Below are 22,793 nucleotides of genomic sequence, written 5' to 3' on the forward strand. Positions count from 1 at the left end.
CACTGTTGCCGTCACTCTGCATCACAAACAAGCGTCCAGCTAATAGTTAACCGACCTCCCCACGAATCACCAAATCAAGGCTCACTGAATAATTGAAAATGAATTCAAACAATCTTACTGATGCTCAAAATCCAGAACGTTTTCCCCAGACTCGAGTTGGGCTTCCTAATAATTTACTCAACTAGTCCATGAAAAATGGTTGTTTTTAAAATCAGCATTTGGGAATGCAAATTATGGAGGAAAGCCAAAAAAAACCCACACCCAATCAAAACCAGAAAATGATTCATACATGGCCAAATGTATTGTTTATTCTTCTCACCATCGTTCTGGATAAGGTTCAACAGCTCAAAAACAAAATTTACAGTATGTCTTAGCATGTGGTTACACCAGAATGTACATCAGAACACCTCTTACTGTCTGTCTAGGCCTTCTTTCCAAGATCCAAGTCACATATCTAGTTTGGAGGGGATGGGGATGAGAAGAAACACAGCAAGTGTATTACATAAAACCTGAAATCCTAGCTCAATAACACACGTTTAGGGGTAGCACCCACATAAAATCAGAGTCATAACCACAATCTTAAGAAAAGGAATTAGCAAATGACAATTTTGTATGTGGATCAGCATCTCTAATTCAAACATGGGTCAACATTTCACCTACGGGACTCATCCATACTTTAGCTTCAAGTATTCTTATTTCATTATTTTCTAATTATATACACTAGGGTGCATTAATACTGTAGTTTTACACAAATGCCACGTGGTTTCAATACAAAGTGTAACAGTATAATTCAGAGTTGCTAATTTGACTTTTAAACACAAAGTAAGAGATGAGAGACTTCACACGCAAGTAATCTCACACTGCTTAAACATTGCCTGTTGCAATATAAATTAAACCAACTCTTGCGAACAATATACAAGTAATCTACATATTTTTGGATGAGATTTTATTTTAATAGACTCCCTTAATGTTTTAAGTATTTTAAAAATTCCAGCGATAATGGTCATTCTTTCAAACAAGCACTCGTGAAGCTAAAGTCAAAATTGCATTTTCAAGTTCAAAAAAAGCAAATGGGAGAAAAGTTTACAAATGTCATTTTCCGCTTGGTTGATCGCAGGGGAAGGCAGAAATCTTGTAACTCAAAAAGGTACTGATACAGCCCTCAAATATATTCAAAAGCAGAAGTAATTTTGGCAGGCTTGCACCCCCATTTCAAAATGTCAATGGCTTAATATCCAGTGGACTTTACATGAAATCATCAGAGTCATAACCACAATCCTAAACAAAGACAAAAAAAAAGGAATTAGACAAATGATAACTTTCTTCAAACATCAAAAAAAAAGGCCTGCTGGATGACAGTTCCAGTCAAATGGTAGAAATGGAGGAAGGGGTAGGGAGGAATCATACAGGAAAGAGATCAAGAAACACGACTCACATTTTGTTTTGGGTTGCATAGTGGAACACAATGGCAATTGGCCCTTCCAAACTAGTGTACAAGAGAACACAGCGAAAAATATCTACGGTCTGGAATTAATAATTGCAGCACCACAGCAACATTGTACCAGTTTTAGGACTGCTGCATTGTAATGGGGGTTGAGAGAGGCTTATAGGAGGCAGCCTGCATAATTTTCATTCCTCAATCAGTACTCATTTCACTAGATATAACTTTTGGTCACCAGTCATGGCTTAATGGTAGACACTCTTCTCTTAGTTGGAAGGTTATAGGGAGTCGGCTAGCTTATTTGGCTGGACAGCTGTTAGGATGTGGAGCAACGCCAACAGTGCAGGTTCCCCATATCAGCAGAGGTTATCCATCAATCTTCACAACCTTGTCCCTCGCCCAAGTTGTGGTGACCCTCAGGTTAAACCACAAGCAGTTAGCCATCTCCATTACTTACAAAATTCTAACAGGACTGCAGGGAAGATATTACCAATGATGGGTGTGTCTAGAACCAGGGATCACAGTCTGAGGATTCAGGGTAAACCATTTTGGACAGAGATGAGGAGACATTTCTTCACCCAAAGAGTGGTGAGCCTGTGGAATTCATTACCACAGGAAGTAATTGATGCTAAAACTTTGAATATATTCAAGAGGAGGCAGGATATAGCACTTGGGGAGAATGGGATCAAAGGCTATGGTGAGAAAGCAGGATTAGGCTATTGAGTTGGATGATCAGCCATGATCGTGATGAATGGCGGAGCAGGCTCGAAGGGCAAAATGGCCTCCTCCTGCTCCTACCTTCTATGTACCTATGTATGTATCTCAAAGAGGAGAGCAGCCAGCCTATGGTCCTCAGGGACTATGGTGACTTTCATTTCATAGGTTTGAGGCTTAAGCACAAAATCTAGGCTGACACATGAGTGTCCAATGTTAAACGTGCTATCTTTTGGAAGAAACGCTAAACTGATTCTGCCCTCTCAGACTGATGCAAAGGTCACACAATACTATTTTAAAGAACAGTAGGAGAGTTTGCTCTGGTGCCGTTGTCTACATTTATCCAATATCACTCAAATAGATTACCCAACCATTGTCATAGAATCCCTACAGTGCAGGAGGCCAGTCAGCCCATTGAAGCTCCACTGACCCACCGAAACACTACTCTCGGCACACTCTCACCCTATCCCCCGTAACTCCACCTAACCTTTGGACACACTAAGGACAATTTAGCATGGCCAATCCACCGAACCTGCACATCTTTGGACTGTGGGGGGGGGGGGGACCCACATAAACACAGGGAGAATGTTTTCACTCATCAGAGATCAGAATGAAACCCAGGTCCCTGGCACTGAGGGGGACAGTGATAACCACTGCACCACCTCCATTTTGCTTTTTGTGGGACCTTGCTGTATACAAACTTGTGTCAGATTACTTACATTTAAATGGGACAACACTTTCAAATATGTAAGTGGAAGTCATCTTCAGAATAAAAAAAACCATTTGGACCTTGTGGTTAATTCTGTAAATTGGTGATGCAGGCAGTGCCAATTTATTTACTCTAAATAAACATGTCCTAATGGTTCAGTGAGCAAATATATCACCTGGCTTGCTACTTAATGTTTCAGACTTTATCTCTTCTCACTGCTGAAATAGCACATCTCAGTCAATATCTAATAGAGTTGCTACAAATGGCCTCAGTGGCCAAAAAGAAATATGGATTTGTATATATTTTAATTGCACTATGAATTTTAGGAACTGCACTTTATAAATGTTTGCATGGGATTTTGGAAGTGTTTTCCCTACTCATTGCATGATATCCTTTATTTATGTCTAACTTAAATCAATGCAAACAGCTCTTCAAATATGCAGCTTTGTGCAACAAGTTGAGAGAAAGGGCAAGTTAGAACATTTCAGCATGATTAAATTTAAATGAGAAAGGTTTAGAAATGATGGGAGTCTCTCTTTGGAATGTACAATTAAAAATTAAAAGAAAAAGGATTTCTGATTGCATTGCTAAATTCTTGTTGCAACAGTTATTAAAGGTGTGAAAGAAGAACAATTTAGACTCAATTATCTGCATGCCTTGCAGTTGAGGGTATCGCTATTGAATAACAATGGTCTATTAACGTGACTGCAAAAGGTGTATTGACTATACGAATTGTGTTATGAAGTGTGCAAAGTAACCTGTGTCTTGGATGCTCTGGAGAGTGGCGATGTGTGACTCAAATAATTGCCCAACTGTCAAGTAATGCTTTATTAATTAATAAATCCTCATTTGTTATGCAAAAATTACTGTGTGCCAATTTGTTATCTTGTCAAGAACCTGAATAACGGTTCAAGTAGAGAAACTTAAACCATGAATGGACATAGGAAATCAGTTGTACTCCGGTACTATTCAGTAATCCTGCTGGAAAATGTATATGGGTTCATGCGTCGAATGAGGGCAAGATTTTGTGTAATAGTTCACCAATACTAACAATCTGGATTTAAATGAAAAATAACCATTTGAGAAGAGGTACCAAATGTTTAGGACTACAAAACTGTAACAGTATTACTCAATACCATTTGATTTATTATTGCATGCTATAGAGACAATGCATACCGTACATAGGGAAGGAAGGACAGACTACAGAATGTAGAATGAAGTTTTAGAAGCATAGAATGAGAGTAAAAGATAGAATTAGAGGGTATGCTGGGCACAGCTTGCAAGAAGTCGCCTCGCTCCGGCGCCATCTTGGGGTTGACAAATTTTCCTTCAGCAAAGGACAGGAAAAGATTGGAGAAACATATATGAAACCATGTATTCTGACCAAATTAAACAGCAAGCAATAGGAGGTACAGGATTTTTGGGCCATGGCACTGCAGTCAATTGCAATTATATTTCCTTACCTGATTGCTGCTCATGTTTTCAGACTTCATAAGTGTCGAATAACATCTAAGGAGTTAATACAAACAGGTTAAACATAACTAACTTTGTTGTAGTGCTTAGGCTGTCTTCTAGCATTGCAAAAGTTTGCCCTTTTCCCAGTCCAACACCCTTGACCTTTGGTGATGTGGTTAGTTTCACAACTTTTTTCCAACTCAGTTATTTGTTCCATTTCATGTTCCAGAATTTAATCAAAAAAATCATTATCCTCTTGGACCATGGATATAATGACCTAGAAAGTATTTCCAACTGTGACCACATACAGTGACTTTTATTCCAGTTACCCATTATTATTGCCCTGACATTTCTGAGTGATTTATAAAATCGACCCTCTCAATCAACCATTTAATATGAATTAATTTGTATTGCAGACCAACTATTTCATTTCTTGCTCCTTATTATATACATGATGTGGACATGCTGTATAGATTTAATTACCTGCAAATGCTCGCATTCAAAGTATCGTCTTGCATCTTTAACTTTGTCTATATACATGTTTCTGGAACCCACCTCTTCATTCACCTGAGGAAGGAGCAGTGCTCCAAAAGCTAGTGATTTGAAACAAACCTGTTGGACTTTAACCTGGTGTCGCAAGACTTCTTACTTATTATATACATTATAGGTGTACATAATTATACATTGTATCCTTCCAGTCATTACTGCAATTTTGTTCTCAATGATGGATGCATTCATTTACATAATCAGATGTCCTGCACTTAACTCCAATGCCTCTATCTGATATTTTATTCCTGTGTCCGAAGCCTTCCTCATTCATTTTTCCATCTTATTTCCCTTTATATTACAGCACCCAACAGCATTGGTTACTCTTTCAGTAAGGAAATGTTCGGAATTATTTTCCCAGGAGAAACCATAGTTAATACCATCTTGCATCTTGATTCCAGACAAAATATTAAGTTCAATGCACAGTACAAGTTCTTCCATACCTGAATATGATAGATTGACTCTTAGCAATCACAACAACTTACATTTATATAAGGCCTTTATTGTAGCAAACATCCCAAGGTGCTTCACAGAATTATAAAGCATAATTTGACACCAAGCCATGCAACGAGTTTAGGGTAGATGGCCAATATCTTGGCTACAGGAGGTTTAAGGAGCATCTTGAAGAGGATGCTCCTTCAGAGCAGAAGAGGAGAAAAGTGGAAACGCAAAGAGGTCTAGCGAGGAAATTCGAGAGCTTAGAGGCAGCTGAAAGCGAGGCTACAAGTGGAGAAGATATCTCGAAGGACTGTGGACTGGAGGAGATTACGAAGATAGGAAGTGGTGAGACCATGGAATGATTTGAAAGGAGGATGAAAAGATTTTTTAATTTTATTTTTTAAAGTGTTGCTTAGCTGGCAGCCAATGTAGGCCAGTGAAAGTGATTATAGATCAACAAGAACAGATGTCAACACGAACACAGGCAAAGTTTTTAGACACCCCTCAAGTTAAGAGGGTAGAAAATTGGAGGCTCACTAGGGCTTTGGAAAGTGTTTGAGCAGATGAGCAGAGTTTGGGGCAAAATCAGACAACCTTATGAAAGTGGAAATAAGCTATCTTAACAATATGTTGTCAGATGTTAATCTTGGTGTCAAATATAATGCCAAGATTGCAACAGCTCAGTTCAGCCACAGCCAGTTATCAGGGAGGGAGCTGGAGTTTGTTAGGGAACCAAAGACAATAAGCTTCCCAATATTTCTATTCATCCAGTACTGAATGTCAGATAATTTGAAGACAGTGGAAGAGTTGAAAGAGGCGATGAGGAGGGAGATCTGGATGTCAGTGTTCATGAAAAAGCTAATGCTGCGTTTGAAAGTCGCTAAAGGGATGCATGCAGATAGGAAATGTTGTGGGGCAGGCGCCAAGGATTGAGAGAAGATCAGAGGTAGAGGAAACAGTGCAGAAGCAGGAAGAGAAGCCATTGTCGGTGAATTTCCAGCTTATATTAGATAAGATAAAAATAGAACCAGGCAAGAGCGCAGTTCCACCCAGCTGGACAATAGCTGTAATGGCAGAGCGGCATTGGAGGAAGAAAGTGTTCACAGGGAAATAAACTTTTGTTTCTTCCAAGAGATTTTGAGCAGGAAAGGCATTGAGCAAACATTTAAAAAATATAATTAGGAGAAATTAGACAAAACATGTGCTCTCTCCTATCATGCCCATACAAACCTAAGATCTTCAACTTCTTTTCTCTTCTTCATCTCCTCCTTTTCCTTTCGCTTCATCTCTTGAATCTGCACTTTTCTCTCATTCTGTTCTTCTCTGTTCCTGGATTCCTTTTCTGCTGCTAAATCTGGGAATCGCTCATCTTTGGTTTTCTCCAACCGGTTTAAAATTTCATTTATTTTTTTCTCTACTGTAATTATCTTCACCTAATGATAACAAATAAATTGTGCAAATGAGGAATAAAACTCCGCTGTCAGATAGCACAAAGTTGTTGTATATAATTACCATTCATGGGCCATGCAGTTATTCGGTAAGTGAACCTTCAGCAAAGTGACAAAATGCTCTTTTTAACTATTTTATTTCATACTCATTTTACTTTAACTATTCAATGCAGCAACTTTTTTGATAATTCTTAGTTTCAGAATCCAAGATCTGAGTTTGCAACAAAACCTTTAAAAGGAAAAGCCACATTTTTTTGTTTAACGGTTCACTTAACACCCTCCACTCAGTTCAGAAGTAAACCAAACCACGTTAGCTCCCATTGGTTCGGCAGCGAGTGTTGTACTTACCTCTTTTTGTCGGTGGAATCCTATTTGTCCTACATCCATGTCACCAGTCTTCTTCAGATTAGACCACGAAGTATACACAACATTTATGTTGTTCATTTTACATCCTAATTAAAAACAGAAAATATAATCACTACAGATATATGTACTTAGCATACCCAACTCGTTTTTTCCAATTAAGGGGCAATTTTTAGCATGACCAATCCACCACTCAGCACATCTTTGGGTTGTGGAGGCGAGACCCACGCCAACACAGGGAGAATACGCAAACTTCACACTAACCCAGATCCTCAGCGCCATGAAGCAGCAGTGCTAACCACTGCACTGTCCCCCGTACTTAGTATATATAACTACTCTATCATTAATATTTTGAACAAGAGATCATCCATGGTCCGATGAGTTCAGGAGTTCATAACAACCAAAAACTAATCTCAAACCAATAAGGGAGGAAATAAACCAATAAGGGAGGAAATAAACAATCAAGGAGTGTTAAAGAAAGTGGAAAATGGTCCTTAATAGATTTTACCGCAGAAGATGTTCTGACAAGTATGTAGTCTTAATCACAGGTAAATTATGTGACAGGTTGTTCAGTCCAGTCTGTTTTGATGTTTATCCTTCACGCATGCAGCAATTCTATACCAAAGTGCATGCACTATTTCTATGTCTCTTCGCCTACTTTGACATGTCGATAGGTATTTCTTTCAACTGAAAATTCCCGGTTTATAACAGTAATGCAACTGGTGTATATGGACATCTAAAAAGGCATTTGATAGAAGTTCCACATTATACATTGGTTAATGAGATTTAAGGCATTGATGATCAGGGCAGCACGGAAGCATAGTGGTTCGTACTATGTCCTCACAGCACCAGGGTTCCAGGTTCGATTTCCAGCTTGGGCCACTGTGTGAGTCTTCGCGTTCTTGGGAATCCAGGGAGAAGGAATCTTGGAAGTTTAGTTTGAAACTATGCAAGGTGGGTTGTTGTTAAAAGCAATTTGAGTGGGAGCGACATTTGGAGAGAATTCCAAGGAGATATGTTTGAATGTGAAGCTGGTGAGACAGAGTTTCAACAAGATTGTTTGATTTGTGTTTACTGACATCTGGGTGAGTTCTGAGAAATCTACAAACACTTGGCTGTCTGTATCTGACATTTACTCTGCAGTGTGGTGTGTCCGACCAGTTTGTCTGTTAATTCACACAAACCTCATTAGAGTACAAGGTGCATATCGTAAATTGTTTTCATCTTTTCTGAACTTGTAAAGTTTATTTTTATTTGTTCAAAACCGGTGGAATCGTGTAGATTTATTCCAAAAGCAGGTGTCTTGAAACTCAATCTTTATCTACTTTAAATAAAGCAATATTGGTCCTCCCCCCTCCTCCTCCTCCTCCTCCTCCTCCTCTCCCCCCCCCCCCCCCCCCCCAAATCTCAGGGTCTGGCCAAGAAACGTAATAGCAAAGACATGGCAAATGACATCTAATGCAGAGCATAATAAACTGATGCATTTTGGAAGGAAGAACAAAGAGACTCAATGGCGATGGAATGGAGTAGAGAGACCTGGGAGTTCACATACACAAATCATTGAAGATGGCAGGGCAGTATGGAAAGGTTGTTTAACAAAGCTTATGGAGTCTTGGGCTTTATAAGTTGCCACATGCACATAATAGCAAGGAAGTTATGCTAATCCTTCTTAAATTACAATGTCAATTTCGGGAACCACACTTTAGAAGTCAAGGCCTTGTTGATCGCACAAAGGAGACGTATTAGAATGAAGGACGTGCTTTATGTAGAAAGACTAGAGCTAGAGTGGCTCCCATCAAAACTGAGAATGTTAAGGGGAGATCTAATAGAGGTATTGATACGGTCAATAAGAGAAATTGCTCACCCGGGCAAGTGGAGCAAAAATTGCTCACCTTGGCAAGCGGAGCAATAGACAGAAGAGGCAGAAGATAGTTAGCAAAAGAACAGGATGGCCAAATTAGAGCGCTTCCAATCTAGAATGCACTATCTGGACTGAAACATGGTGCTGATTCAATAGTAACTTTCAAAAGGGAACTAGATGTATACTGTACTTGAAGAAGAACAAAAATATAGGGCTATGGGAGAGTAGAATTCATTGGAAGCTCCTTTAAATGGCCACCTTCTGTGGCGCATGACGCATTTTACCAATGCTGCTAACGGATTCCTGAGCCTCATAACCCGCTACGTTAAAAACGGGCCTAAAATCTGACATCATTGCTTTTTTGCTCTCGAGCCCACAATCATTGGCATCAGTCAATTTCTATCTATGTATTCTGTCCTACCCTTCATAACTTTTAAATATTTCAAGCAGATCACCCTATAACCACCCCCCCTCCCGAAAACAACGCATTACCTTGAATGCTGTTAGCTTTTACTAGCTGAGCACAGTCTACAAGTACTTCCTTGGGAATGTCATCAATTGCCTCCCCCTAGGATCAAAAAATGAAATATATCAACATACTTTGTTTTATATACTTCAGCATGTTTTCTGTGTCAAGTAAAACACAAATTTGAAGCATCTCTTTTATACATTGTTAATGAGAAAGTGCAAGAGGTCATTTAATCTCAGCAATGGATTCAATCTTTTCAAGAAAATTAGAAATACATGTTGATTGAAAGCACAACGCATTTACTTATTTACAGCATGCGTTTACCAATGCATAGATCTTTATAACATACAATCAATATCCCAATCTTATTCTCCCAATTTTGGCCCATAAATGGTTCCATTTATTTGCTGCTCTTCAATATCTTATACGAACATGCAAATTAGGAGGGGTAGGCCCTCGAGTCTGCTCTGCCATTCAATAGTATGGCTCGTCTAATTTTACCCTGAACTTCATATTCTCGCCTTTCCCGATACCCTTTCATCCCTTGCTTATCAGGCGTCTATATACTTCTGCCGTAAAGGTATTCAAGACTCTGTCTCAACCACCTTTTGAGGAAGAGAATTTCAAAGTTTCACAGAAAAATAAATTTCTCACTGTTTTCAATAAGTGACCCCTTTTTCAAAAAAAATATAGTTGCCCTAGCTCTAGATTCTCCCACAAATGTAAAATCCTTTCCACATTCACCCTGCCAAATCCCCTCAGGATTTACATTTGAATCAAATCCTCTCTTTGCTGCAGCGAATGCAAGCCTAGTCAGTCCAGCCTTTTTGCACAAGACAACCTGCAGATTGCATATTAATCCAGGTGAACCTACCCGGAACTGGTTCCAATGTATTTACATATTTCTTCAAATTGGGAAACCAGTACTGTATGTACACTGTGCTTCAGATGTGGTCTCACCAGTGCCCAGTGTTACTAAAGCACAATCTCCCTACTTTTGTATTCAATTCTCCTTGCAATAAACAAAATTCCGTTAGCTTTGCCAATTACTTTCTGCACCTGGATACTAGGTTCATGGACTAGACATTCAGATCACTTTGCATCTCTATTTAGACAATTGATTTTTTTTAGTTGTCCTGCTAAAATGGACAACCGCACATTTTCCCACATTATACTCCATTTGGCAGACTTTTGCATACTCACTTAACCTATGTCCGTTTGAAGCCTCCTTATGTCATCTTTACAACTTTCCTACCATATTATTGGTCCCTTCATCCAAATAATTTATATGAATTGTAAAGAGTTCAAGCACCAACACAGATCCCTGTGGCACAGCACTAGTCACATCCTGCGAACCAGAAAAAGACCCATTTTGCTCACGTTCACTCTGCCTGATTACCTTGAATTTATCGAAGTGCCCAGTCATGTCTTTAATAATAGCTTCTAATGTTTCCCCTGTAACAGATGTTAAGCTAACTAACCTAGTTTCCAGCTTTACCTAACCCACCTTGTTACATTAGCTATTTTCCAACCTAATGAAAATTTCATAGAATTTTGGAAAATTTAAATCAACTCCAACCCCGTCAACCATCTTACTAGCCATTCAAGACACAATGATGAAATCGATCAGGAATCAGGTAGTTTCCCTGGTGAGAGTTCTTTCCTCCCTTCCAATACCGGACTTAAATAACCATTTGGATAAAATGACAGAGTGTAGAAAAAGTGTGTAAACTGATATTAATATGTTGAACAGTCCGTGCAATGGAGTCTGATTTTACCTTCCCACAAAGGCCACAAATATGCCCTCACTAATCAGGATCAGGAATTCCAGTTGACTTTTTATTCACAATACCAAATATTACTCTCCCAACACACAAAGCTGTGGTTCGAGTGAACAACTTCAGTACTGAGCAGAAATCAAGCTTCCTGGTTGTGCCTCTCAGTAACCCCCCCAAGATTAATTTTTTTAATATATAGAACAGAATACACAATTTAGGCCCAAAGAATCATGGCATCAAAGAACAAAGAACAGTACAAAAACAGGCCCTTCATTCCTCCAAGCCTACACTGATCATGATGCCTGTCTAAACTGAAACTTCTGCACTTCCGGGGTCCGTATCCCTCTGTTCCCATCCTATTCACGTAGTTGTCAAATGCCTCTCACTGCTATCTTACCTCCTTCGACCACCTCCCCTGGCCCCGCATTCCAGACATTCACCACTCTCTGTATCAACTATTAGTTACCCACACATGACAAACATGCAAGCGATTACACCATCCTATTTGTGGGACATGCATGGATTATCATAAATCCAGCCGGGAAATTTGAAAAATATCACCATGTTAAACATACAATAGCCGTTCATTTAAAAATGATGGAAAAGAAATCCAGTTCTGATCATACCTTGTATAGTCTGAGATACACATGAGCTGAAGACAATTTATCCACGTGAAACCTAATAATAATTCCAAATGTACAAGTGGTAAACAAAACAAATAAATGTATTATGCAGATTCAGAACTGCTTTTTTATCTGCACATTATTAATTGCAACACAAAGGATCATTAGCAGTACCAAAATATTGTATTGAAAAGAATATTTAAATGTGTGTAATTTGGATAAAAATGCAGAGGAATATCAGAACTATATTTATTAACTGTGACATACCAAACATCTTCTGGCCACCCGTACTTTATTAGGTCTTCATCTATGTTTTTAAAAAAAGAATAATAAGCTGCACAAAAGCTGAAACATTTAAAAACTCTGCCAGTTTGTTAGCCATCTAAATGATTTAATTTGAACTATTTGATTATATTTAAAGATTGCACGGAGCCATTAGAATGTGATGGGTGTCAAGGAGGTTCGGCCAACCATACCCACAAGTTCTGGTCTTGCCCAGACTCGTCGATTACTGGACAACCTTTTTTAAGGCCATGTCGAAGGGGGATGAGGGTGGAGCCATGTCCACTAGTGGTGGTCTTTGGGATATTGGAGCAGCCAGAGCTCTTTTCGGGGAGCGGGGCAAACGCATGGACTTTGCCTCCCTTATCACCCGAAGACTCCTGCTCGGCTGGCGATCAGCAGCACCACCCAATGCTGGAGACTGCATGTCTAACTTCGCAGAGTTTCTCAAATTGGAAAACATTAAATACACCATTCAGGAATCAGAGTATGGCTTCCACAACACGTTGGGCTTGAGGGGGGGGCGGCGCAGAGAAGGCACCTAGGAAAACACAAGGCAAGCAGAGCAGGGGAGTCAGAAGGGAGAAAGGGTGAGGGCACACATGGGGCGACCACAGCAGCAACGCCGAAGCATTCGCGGCTGACGCCAAACGTCCCCCCTGATATGTTCTAGTACGAAGAGGAAGCAGGAACACAAGTAAAACAGAGCTTAGGGGGAGGTGGCGGGTCTCAAGGACAGGGCTCCTCCTAAACCTGTACTCAGGTTCTTTTTCTGGAATGTATAAATGTTGGTTTGTCCTTCATTATTTCCTTTCTGTATACCCATTTTGTAGATTCCTTGTTTTTTTTGGGGTTTTTTTTTTAAGTACAATATGTACCCGTGGCAAATATTACTGTAAATAATTAAAACCAAAAATATTAAAATTCATCTATCCAAGTCATCCATCGGCCACCCCGAAATCCCTGTTTATAATGCTAGGTAAAAGAAAAATAGAAATGTAACTTCTGCCAACAGCAGCTGAAATTATAATGGAAATAATCTGTCCCTGAAGAATGTCCCATGTCCCCAGTTTTGGCTGGTACAGTGCAACTGATCACCATTTTATCAAAGTCGAAAATAACACACTGGCAAATGTCAAATTAACTCCATCAACCAAGCACATTTGTTCTAGATGTCAATATAGGGGTTGTTTAGCACACTGGGCTAAATCGCTGGCTTTGAAAGCAGACCAAGCAGGCCAGCAGCACGGTTTGATTCCCGTAACAGCCTCCCCGAACAGGCGCCGGAATGTGGCGACTAGGGGCTTTTCACAGTAACTTCATTGAAGTCTACTCGTGACAATAAGCGATTTTCATTTTCAATTATTGACTCAAAATACACAATATCATAGGAGCAAATGGAACAGTTTGCTGATATCAAAGGAAGGCATTGCAAATGTTGAAGAATAATACAGGTGATTGTAAGAGGATGTAGGCAGGCCAGCTGAGGGCAAATTTTTAAAAAAAATTACAGAAAATCTCAAGTCAGCTATTCAATAGGTCTTTCTGACTTAACAGTTATAACCAATGTGCTTCTCAAAGATACATGCCTAACCAAGTTATTCGTCCCCAATTGCCTTCCCTGGCAAGCTATTCAAAAACTTGATCAGCCCCTCAGGTGATTAAATATTCTTACATTCTGACTGTAATTCCCTTATTGTTATCTTGTACCAAAGAAAGTAGGCACTTACTTTCATATTTATCCTTTCCCATGTATATTGTATACGGTGAGGAAACCACTGCAATAAAATAGAAATAAAAAAATAAATAAATAAGTATCAACGCAATCTGCACAAAAATATCAGATTCAACCATATAATCAAGAGTTCAAAGTTCTAATGATCTCATATCACATTAATTATACATATTTATATCTGTAGATTATTTCATCCAGTTTTGTTTTCCTTTACACCCTGAGTATTTGTCTGATAGATGGCTGGGGGTGGGTGGGCATTGACATAGAATTTACAGTGCAGAAGGAGGCCACAAGGCCCACCGAGTCCACAACGACCATTGGAACGAGCACCCCAAACATCACCGTAACCCCACCCAACCTTTTTGGACACTAAGGGCAGTTTAGCATGGCCAATCCACCTAAGCCGCACATCTTTGGACTGTGGGAGGAAACCGGAGCACCCGGAGGAAACCTACACAGACATGGGGAGAACGTGTAGACTCCGCACAATGACCCAAGCCGGGAATTGAACCTGGGACTCAGTGAAGTTGACTGAGGGCACAGGAGGAAACTCCCCTACTTGAATAGTGCAATGATACTTTTTACACTCTCCGAAGGGGCAGACATAGTTTAGCACCTCATCTGAAATGCAGAACTCCATTAATATTGCACTGGAGTATCAACCTAGTTTTTGGATGAGTGTGCAAGTTAGGACATGGGTCACAGTTTTTGATGACCAAGTTTATGGAGGGTAGAAAGCAGGAGGCTGACCAAGAGCAAGGTTAACAAAGTATGGATGGGAGTTTCAGCAGAGGAGCTGACACAGGAATGGAATTGTGTAATGTTTAAGGAGGTAAAAATAGGTGCTTTTAGTGACAGCATGATGTGTCGTTGAAGCTCATCTTGGGCTTAGATGACAACAAAAAGAGACGAACAGTTGTTGCTTGCACTTGGAGAGGCGGCAGGAGGAGGGGACATAGGAGTGGGGATTAAGAAAAGATCTACAGTTCAGAAACGAAGAGATGGGATATTGTTGCATTCCTCGGAAATTTAAAAAAAAGAGTTTAGAACCTAGTAAAGTTTTAAGCCATTCAGCTACATCTGGCAGTGCACCCTTGAATTAAATGAGCAGAGGGGACCAGTGTCAGAGAGCATCGGTTTTAGTGAGGTCAAGGACATCAAGGGTAAAGGCATTGGTACAAAAATTACAAAGATTAAGAATTCATCAAATCTTTACCATTTTTACTCTCGATTCTATGGCCACAAGTCATCTGCGATGCTCATTTTGCACGAACATTGTTATCCCTTCAGCACACATGTTCTTCATGTACCTTTGGTAATTACAATCAATCTATGTTGATCTGCATCCATTATTGAGCTAATCCTGAGAATACTATAAATACACTTACTTTTGAGAAAAGTAGTAGTACTGGAAAAATTCAAGCAGGATTGGCAGCAAAGTAGGACAATGGTTACCACTATTCTTCACAGCGCCAGGGTCCCAGGTTTGATTCCCGGCTTGGGTCACTGTCTGTGCGGAGTCTGCATGTTCTTCCTATGTCTGCCTGGGTTTCCTCTAGGTTCTCTGGTTTCCTCCCACAAGTCCCGAAAGACGTGCTTTCAGCTCATTTGGTCATTCTGAATTCTCCCTCTGTGTACCCGAACAGGCGCCGGAATGTGGCGACTAGGGGCTTTTCACAGTAACTTCATTGCAGTGTTAATGTAAGCCTACTTGTGACAATAACAAAGATTATTTTAAAAAATCTGTAGAGAGGAGTCAGAAAGGACTCAAAACAGTAACTGTTTCAGAACTTCAGTTTCCACAGTATTTTGCTTTTTTTTCTGTTAATGTGTATCTAATATTTAAACTGAAGTGGTGTGTGATTCAACCAGTGTGTGGATGTTATCACCACAAAAGCACAAGTGCTCATACTTTTCCTAAACCCCTTTATTCCCTTTCAACTCCCTGACTTAAGCATATTAGTTTGCTCTACTTTTCTTGATGAATTTGCACATGTATATAAAGTAACATAAATAGGAAAAATGGTATGAAAGGGGACAGCAAAAGCTTGATCACTATATGCAATAGCTTGCAGTTGTGTTCAGCATTTTAAAATATGTTGCAAATAGCTCAGTAATCCAGGTCAAGCTGTTTATTCAGAGTTTGAACAGAGATGGAAATTACAAGGCACAACCCCCGAGAGCAAACTTAGTTTAGTTTACCACTTTTGGATATTTCCAGTGGCACAGTGCTACACAGTGCCACAGACCAGGGCTCAATTCCTGTCTGCGTGGGTTTCCTCCCACAGTCCATAAATGTCCACAGTCAGAAGTCTTACACCAGGTTAAAGTCCAACAGGTTTGTTTCGAATCACTAGCTTTTGGGGCGCAGCTCCTTCCCCAGGAGCTCCGAAAGCTAGTGATTCAAAATAAACCCATTGGGGCTTTAACCTGGTGGTTTAAGACTTCTTACTATGCTCACCCCAGTCCAATGCCGGCATTTCCACAACATGGCAAAAAAGTCCAGGTTAGGCGGGGTTACAGTTATGGTGCCTTTTGAGAGGGTCAGTGCAGACTCGATGGGCAGAATGGCCTCCTGCCGCACTGTTGATTCTAATATTCCAATGGGGAGAGGGAATAACATCGTTATCAGGTTTCCTGATTCTGATAAACAGGTTGCCGACCTGGACGTTAACACATGTTTCTCTTTCCACAGGTGTTGCCCGACCTGCTGAGCATTTCCTGCATTTGGTTTTCATGTTAACCTTCCAGTATGTTTTTAAACCATACACGAACGGGGCAGCACGGTTAACCACTACTACTAGTGGTTAGCACAACTGCCTCACGGCACTGAGGTCCCAGGTTCGATCCCGGCTCTGGGTCACTGTCCGTGTGCAGTTTGCACATTCTCCCTGTGTCTGCGTGGGTTTCGCCCCCACAACCCAAAAATGTGCAGAGTAGGTGGATTGGCCATGCTAAATTGCCCCTTAATTGGAAAAAATAATTGGGTAATCTAAATTTTTTTTAAAAACCATACACGAACTATGCTCCTCTGGAAGATCGGTTTTAAAAAAGTATTCAAAAACAAGCCATGCGAAACATAAAACAATTGTTACCAGAATGAAAGAAAAATTTGCCCAAAAGAAAAAAAACACATGGAAAGGTCCAATTCCTGCAGAGCTGGGTCAGAGGGGTTGATTCCCAATGGGTCAGAACGGAGGAGAGTCTGTGCAGTGGGTCGGGATTGAAAGCACTAGCAACAGCGCCGCTCCCGATAGCCCCGGGGAAGTACTCAGGGAGTCCGGTAATAATAGCTTCATTGAGAATTTGGAGGCAGTTTCGCCAACACTTTGGGTTGGGGGCTGGGTCAAGGGAAGTGCCGATTCGAGGGAACCACAGATTTGAGCCAGGGAGGTGGAATGGAAATTTTCAGAAATGGGAGAAGGGGATTAAGACAGTAAAAGATTTGTTTCTTAAGGGTCGGTTTGCAGGGCTGAAGGAGCTGGAAGCGAAGTATGGGCTGGAGCAGGGGGAAATGTTTAGATACAGGCAGGTTCGAGATTTTGCCAGAAAGGAGAAACAGAGCTTCCCAGTTGAGCCGGCATCTACATTCCTGGAGGAGGTGCTGACGACAGGGGGACGAGAAGGCACCAATGGAAGGGATCAAAGCAAAGTGGGAGGAAGAGTTGGGAGAGGATATGGAGGAGGGGTTCTGGTGTGAGGTGCACCGGAGAGTGAATGCTTCCACCTTGTGCGCGAGGTTGGAGCTGATACAGCTGAAGGTGGTATACAGCACACCTTACGAGGACGAGGATGAGCCGATTCTTTGAAGGAGTAGAAGATGCGTGTGAACGTTGCCGGGGTTTGGGGGCGGGGGGGGGGGGGGGGGGGGCACTAATCACGTTCATATGTTTTGCTCCTGTCCAAAGCTAGAGGATTACTGGAAGGAGATTCTCTAAAGGTAAACTTGCAGGTTGAGTCCGTAATTAAGAAAGCAAATGTAATGTTGTCATTTATCTCAAGAGGCTTGGAATATAAAAGCAGGGATGTACTTCTGAGGCTTTATAAAGCACTAGTTAGGCCCCATTTAGAATACTGTGAGCAATTTTGGGCCCCATACCTCAGGTAGGACATACTGGCACTGGAGCGGGTCCAGCGGAGATTCACACGGATGATCCCAGGAATGGTAGGCCTAACATACGATGAACGTCTGAGGATCGTGGGATTATATTCATTGGAGTTTAGGAGGTTGAGGGGAGATCTAATAGAAACGTACAAGATAATGAATGGCTTGGATAGGATGGACGTAGGGAAGTTGTTTCCATTAGCAGGGGAGACTAGGACGTGGGGGCACAGCCTTAGAATAAAAGGGAGTCACTTTAGAACAGAGATGAGGAGAAATTTCTTCAGCCAGAGAGTGGTAGGTCTGTGGAATTCTTTGCCACAGAGGGCGGTGGAGGCCGGGACATTGAGTGTCTTTCTAAGACAGAAATTGATAAATTCTTGATTTCTCGAGGAATTAAGGGCTATGGGGAGAGAGCGGGTAAATGGAGTTGAAATCAACCATGATTGAATGGTGGAGTGGACTCGATGGGCCGAATGGCCTGACTTCCACTCCTATGTCTTATGGTCTTAGGTTTTTAGGGTAGTTTCTAAAGTGGTGCATGTGAAACTGGACCTGGGCCCCCGGGTGGCCATATTCAGGGTGTCAGACCAGCAAGGGTTGGAAACGGGTGCAGAGGTAGATGTTGTAGCCTTCGCCTTATTGATCCCCCGAAGGTGGATCCTGATGGGATGGGGTGCAACCTCTCCACCCTAGTGAACTGAGGGGAAGGATGGAGGGGGTTCTACAATCCATGGGCATTATTTATCATGCACCTTCAAGAACTGGATAACATGGGGGGGGGGGGGGGGGGGGGGGGGGGGGGGGGGGGGGGGGTGTTGGCGACTATGGATGATTCCTTTTTGTCATTTGTTTATGTGAACATGCGGGCTAATGTTTGGGGTTTGGTGGGAGGATGGGATCATTATTGATATGGGGATTGACATTTTGTTACTGATTATGTTTGTTGTTGGTGGGTGTAAATTTGGGAGAAAATGTGAAAAAGGAAGAGAATAAAAAATATTTTTAAAAAAAGAAAGGTCCAATTCCAGTTAGTAACGAGCTGTTGAAAGGCAGGTTAGGCCGTGCTCGATGCCGAGTCCTCTCCCGCCCGATCGGGGAGAATATAAATGTTTTGAACCGCTTCCAAAACACTTGTCAATACAAGATGATGATGATTTCAGTGGGTTCAGGCCGCTATACTTACCATTGCTGGTGAAGTAGTAAACCATCGTGGAGCAGCAGCTGGAAGAGGCTCAGGCTCCGGGTGACCGGGAAGTCAATGGCGGAGCCGGCGCGGCTGCGGCCACGTGATCACTGCAAGCGGCTCTGGGAGTCCAGCTAAGATTTATTTTACAGGCAATCCAAGAGGAAGGAAATAAAACAATGCAGCAAAGCCCAACCCCGATCAGTCCGGTGTCTTGCAATTATCAATATGCATCTATGCCGTGTTTCTTTTTTGGAGGTTAACAACTAAGCAAGTTGAAGCAATGCACAGCAGCTCGGCGGTTAACCTTTCATCTACGTTAACGTGCGTACTTCCAGGAGTTTAACTTCATCAATACCTCACCCTCCGCCCAATATTAATTCAAACCTTTCCAGCTGCAATTAAAAACTAATGGTCTGAGGAGCCCGGTCATATGGGGCCTTGAGAATTGATTCCGTTCCAATACTGCCATTGGCGATTTCTAATGTGACCGCCCCTCCCCGGTTCTGTATTTTCGACCCCGGCTCCCTTTCAGCGTCGGTTTGGACTTGGCAAGAGGGCGGGGACTTCACGTTGGTCCAATCCGATCGGGAGACTTCGCCAGATTGACTGGCTGTATATCCAATGGGAGGGGTCTGCGTTCGGGGTCAATCAGCGCGGCTGGTGGGAGGGCCCAGGCGGAGCGCGCGCGGGGTTTGGAAGCCGCCAGTGCGCGGGACGGCAGTGGCGGTTTGAATCTCCTCTCCTGAGTGGAGGAGGTGAGGATCCAGCTGAACAACCCTGGGATGATTCCGTCTGTGCCGGACAAGTGAGTGGATGAGGGGGGCGGACAGGTTAGTTCGTTGGTCGGAGCCCGCTCGACAGAGAAGAGCCACCTTTCTGAAACAACAAGTTGGATTCGTATATCCGGGAGGGACTTTTCAAACAAAAATTCGGTCTTGACTTTATGTTGCCTCCTAAATCCTCCGATCAGGATTCCAACCATGCCACATCATTGCAAAAGTGTTAACTAAAGTCAAAGATTATATTTAGGGGCAAGGTTTATTCATAGAATTTACAGTGCAGGAGGCCATTCGGCCCATTGAGTCTGCACTTAAGCCCTCACTTCCACCCTATCCCCGTAACCCAATAACTCCATCTAACCTTTTTTGGTCACTAAAGGCAATTTATCATGGCTAGTCCACCTAACCTGCACGTCTTTGGACTGTGGGAGGAAGCCGGAACACCGGGAGGAAACCCACGCAGACATGGGGAGAATGTGCAGACTCTGCACAGACAGTGACCCAGCGGGGAATCGAACCTGGGACCCTGGTGCTGTGAAGCCACAGTGCTATCCACTTGTGCTACCGTGCTGCCCCTTTTGAGTGTTGGCCTTCGTGACGGCTTTGCTGATTTTTAAGGTGGTTGGTCGCACCGTCCTTCTATAGGGCCCTTCTTTGTTCCTGTCCAATTAACCTTGCTTGGTTACATTATTATCGTCAAAACATCCAACAATGGCTTCTCTTCTCACGCTACAGCCAGGTTCAGTCAGCAGTTAGGAAGGCAAATGCAATGTTAGCATTCATGTCAAGAGGGCTAGAATACAAGGCCAGGGATGTACTTCTGAGGCTGCACAAGGCTTTGGTCAGACCCCATTTGGAGTATTGTGAGCAGTTATTTTTTAGAACAGTACAGCACAGAACAGGCCCTTCGGCCCTCGATGTTGTGCCGAGCAATGATCACCCTACTCAAACCCACGTATCCACCCTATACCCGTAACCCAACAACACCCCCCTTAGCCTTACTTATTAGGACACTACGGGCAATTTAGCGTGGCCAATCCACCTAACCCGCACATCTTTGGACTGTGGGAGGAAACCGGAGCACCCGGAGGAAACCCACGCACACACTGGGAGGACGTGCAGACTCCTCACAGTCAGTGAGCCAGCCGGGAACTGAACCTGGGACCCTGGAGCTGTGAAGCATTTATGCTAACCACCATGCTACCGTGCTGCCCAAACCTCTAATATTCCAATGGGGAGAGGGAATAACATCGTTATCAGGTTTCCTGATTCTGATAAACAGGTTGCCGACCTGGACGTTAACACATGTTTCTCTTTCCACAGGTGTTGCCCGACCTGCTGAGCATTTCCTGCATTTGGTTTTCATGTTAACCTTCCAGTATGTTTTTAAACCATACACGAACGGGGCAGCACGGTGGCCTAGTGGTTAGCACAACCGCCTCACGGCGCTGAGGTCCCAGGTTCAATCCCGGCTCTGGGTCACTGTCCGTGTGCAGTTTGCACATTCTCCCTGTGTCTGCGTGGGTTTCGCTCCCACAACCCAAAAATGTGCAGAGTAGGTGGATTGGCCATGCTAAATTGCCCCTTAATTGGAAAAAATAATAGGGTAATCTAAATTTTTTAAAAAACCATACACGAACTATGCTCCTCTGGAAGATCGGTTTTAAAAAAGTATTCAAAAACAAGCCATGCGAAACATAAAACAATTGTTACCAGAATGAAAGAAAAACTTGCCCAAAAGAAAAAAAACACATGGAAAGGTCCAATTCCTGCAGAGCTGGGTCAGAGGGGTTGATTCCCAGTGGGTCAGAACGGAGGAGAGTCTGTGCAGTGGGTCGGGATTGAAAGCACTAGCAACAGCGCCGCTCCCGATAGCCCCGGGGAAGTACTCAGGGAGTCCGGTAATAATAGCTTCATTGAGAATTTGGAGGCAGTTTCGCCAACACTTTGGGTTGGGGGCTGGGTCAGGGGAAGTGCCGATTCGGGGGAACCACAGATTTGAGCCAGGGAGGTGGAATGGAAATTTTCAGAAATGGGAGAAGGGGAATTAAGACAGTAAAAGATTTGTTTCTTAGGGGTCGGTTTGCAGGGCTGAAGGAGCTGGAAGCGAAGTATGGGCTGGAGCAGGGGGAAATGTTTAGATACAGGCAGGTTCGAGATTTTGCCAGAAAGGAGAAACAGAGCTTCCCAGTTGAGCCCCGTATCTATGGAAAGATGTGCTGACCTTGGAAGGGGTCTAGAGCAGTGTTAATATAGAAAATACAGCACAGAGCAGGTCCGTCGGCCCATGATGTTGTGCCGAGCTTTTGTCCTAGATTAAGAACAAATTAATCTGCACCCCATCATTCTACTGTAATCCATGTACCTATCCAATAGCCGCTTGAAGGTCCCTAATGTTTCTGACTCAACTACTTCCACAGGTAGTACATTCCATGCCCCGCTACTCTCTGGGTAAAGAGCCTACCTCTAACATCCCCCCTATATCTTCCACCGTTCACCTTAAATTTATGTCCCCTTGTAATTGTTTGTTCTACCTGGAAAAAGTCTCTGACTGCCTACTCTATCTATTCCCCTGATCATCTTATAAACCTCTATCAAGTCGCCCCTCATCCTTCTCCGTTCTAATGGGAAAAGGTCTAGCACACTCAACCTTTCCTCGTAAGACCTACACTCCATTCCAGGCAACGTCCTGGGTTTTGTACAGCTGCATCATCACCTCACGGCTCTTAAACTCAATCCCTCTGCTAATGAACGCTAGCAAACCATAGGCCTTCATCACAGCTCTATCCACCTGAGTGGCAACTTTCAAAGATCTATGAACATAGACCCCAAGATCTCTGCTCCTCCAGATTGCCAAGAAC

The 22,793-nt window shown here is 42.4% G+C and overlaps 2 protein-coding genes across 5 annotated transcripts in view; one reads left to right on the plus strand and one right to left on the minus strand.

The window, feature by feature from the left end:
• Nucleotides 1-282: 282 nt before the first annotated feature.
• Nucleotides 283-19,680, minus strand: ccdc25 (coiled-coil domain containing 25). 3 transcript variants are annotated; one of them, XM_038799607.1, is made up of 9 exons: nt 19,151-19,680; nt 13,858-13,905; nt 12,113-12,152; nt 11,849-11,900; nt 9,468-9,543; nt 7,100-7,203; nt 6,534-6,736; nt 4,328-4,373; nt 283-1,278 (listed from the first exon to the last, which is right to left on the minus strand). In XM_038799607.1, the coding sequence occupies exons 1-9, from the start codon at nt 19,173-19,175 to the stop codon at nt 1,246-1,248; spliced, it is 627 nt and encodes a 208-aa protein (XP_038655535.1). In that variant the 5' UTR covers nt 19,176-19,680; the 3' UTR covers nt 283-1,245. The 3 variants fall into 3 exon arrangements, with proteins under 3 accessions (XP_038655535.1, XP_038655536.1, XP_038655537.1); XM_038799608.1 differs by lacking the exon at nt 19,151-19,680 and adding an exon at nt 15,251-15,392; XM_038799609.1 differs by lacking the exons at nt 11,849-11,900; nt 12,113-12,152.
• A 118-nt stretch (nt 19,681-19,798) lies between these two features.
• The window catches only part of esco2 (establishment of sister chromatid cohesion N-acetyltransferase 2), a 78,687-nt gene continuing 75,692 nt past the window's right edge, over nt 19,799-22,793 (plus strand). The window contains exon 1 of one of the 2 annotated variants that reach the window (XM_038799606.1): nt 19,799-19,983. In XM_038799606.1, the coding sequence (XP_038655534.1) occupies nt 19,967-19,983 (17 nt within the window). In that variant the 5' untranslated portion in view covers nt 19,799-19,966. The remainder of the gene's footprint in view (nt 19,984-22,793) is intronic. The other variant, XM_038799605.1, reaches the window with a different exon arrangement.

This window comes from Scyliorhinus canicula, chromosome 6, assembly GCF_902713615.1.
Source record: "Scyliorhinus canicula chromosome 6, sScyCan1.1, whole genome shotgun sequence".
NCBI lineage: Eukaryota > Metazoa > Chordata > Chondrichthyes > Carcharhiniformes > Scyliorhinidae > Scyliorhinus > Scyliorhinus canicula.

Coding starts and splice junctions, on each gene's coding strand:
- ccdc25 (XM_038799607.1), bottom strand. CDS start 19,175: ATGGTTTACTACTTCACCAGCAATG. Junction 11,901..12,112: donor GGGTGGCCAGAAGATGTTTG/GTATGTCACAGT, acceptor AATTATTATTAG/GTTTCACGTGGATAAATTGT. Junction 4,374..6,533: donor AAAGAAGTTGAAGATCTTAG/GTTTGTATGGGC, acceptor TTAACTCCTTAG/ATGTTATTCGACACTTATGA.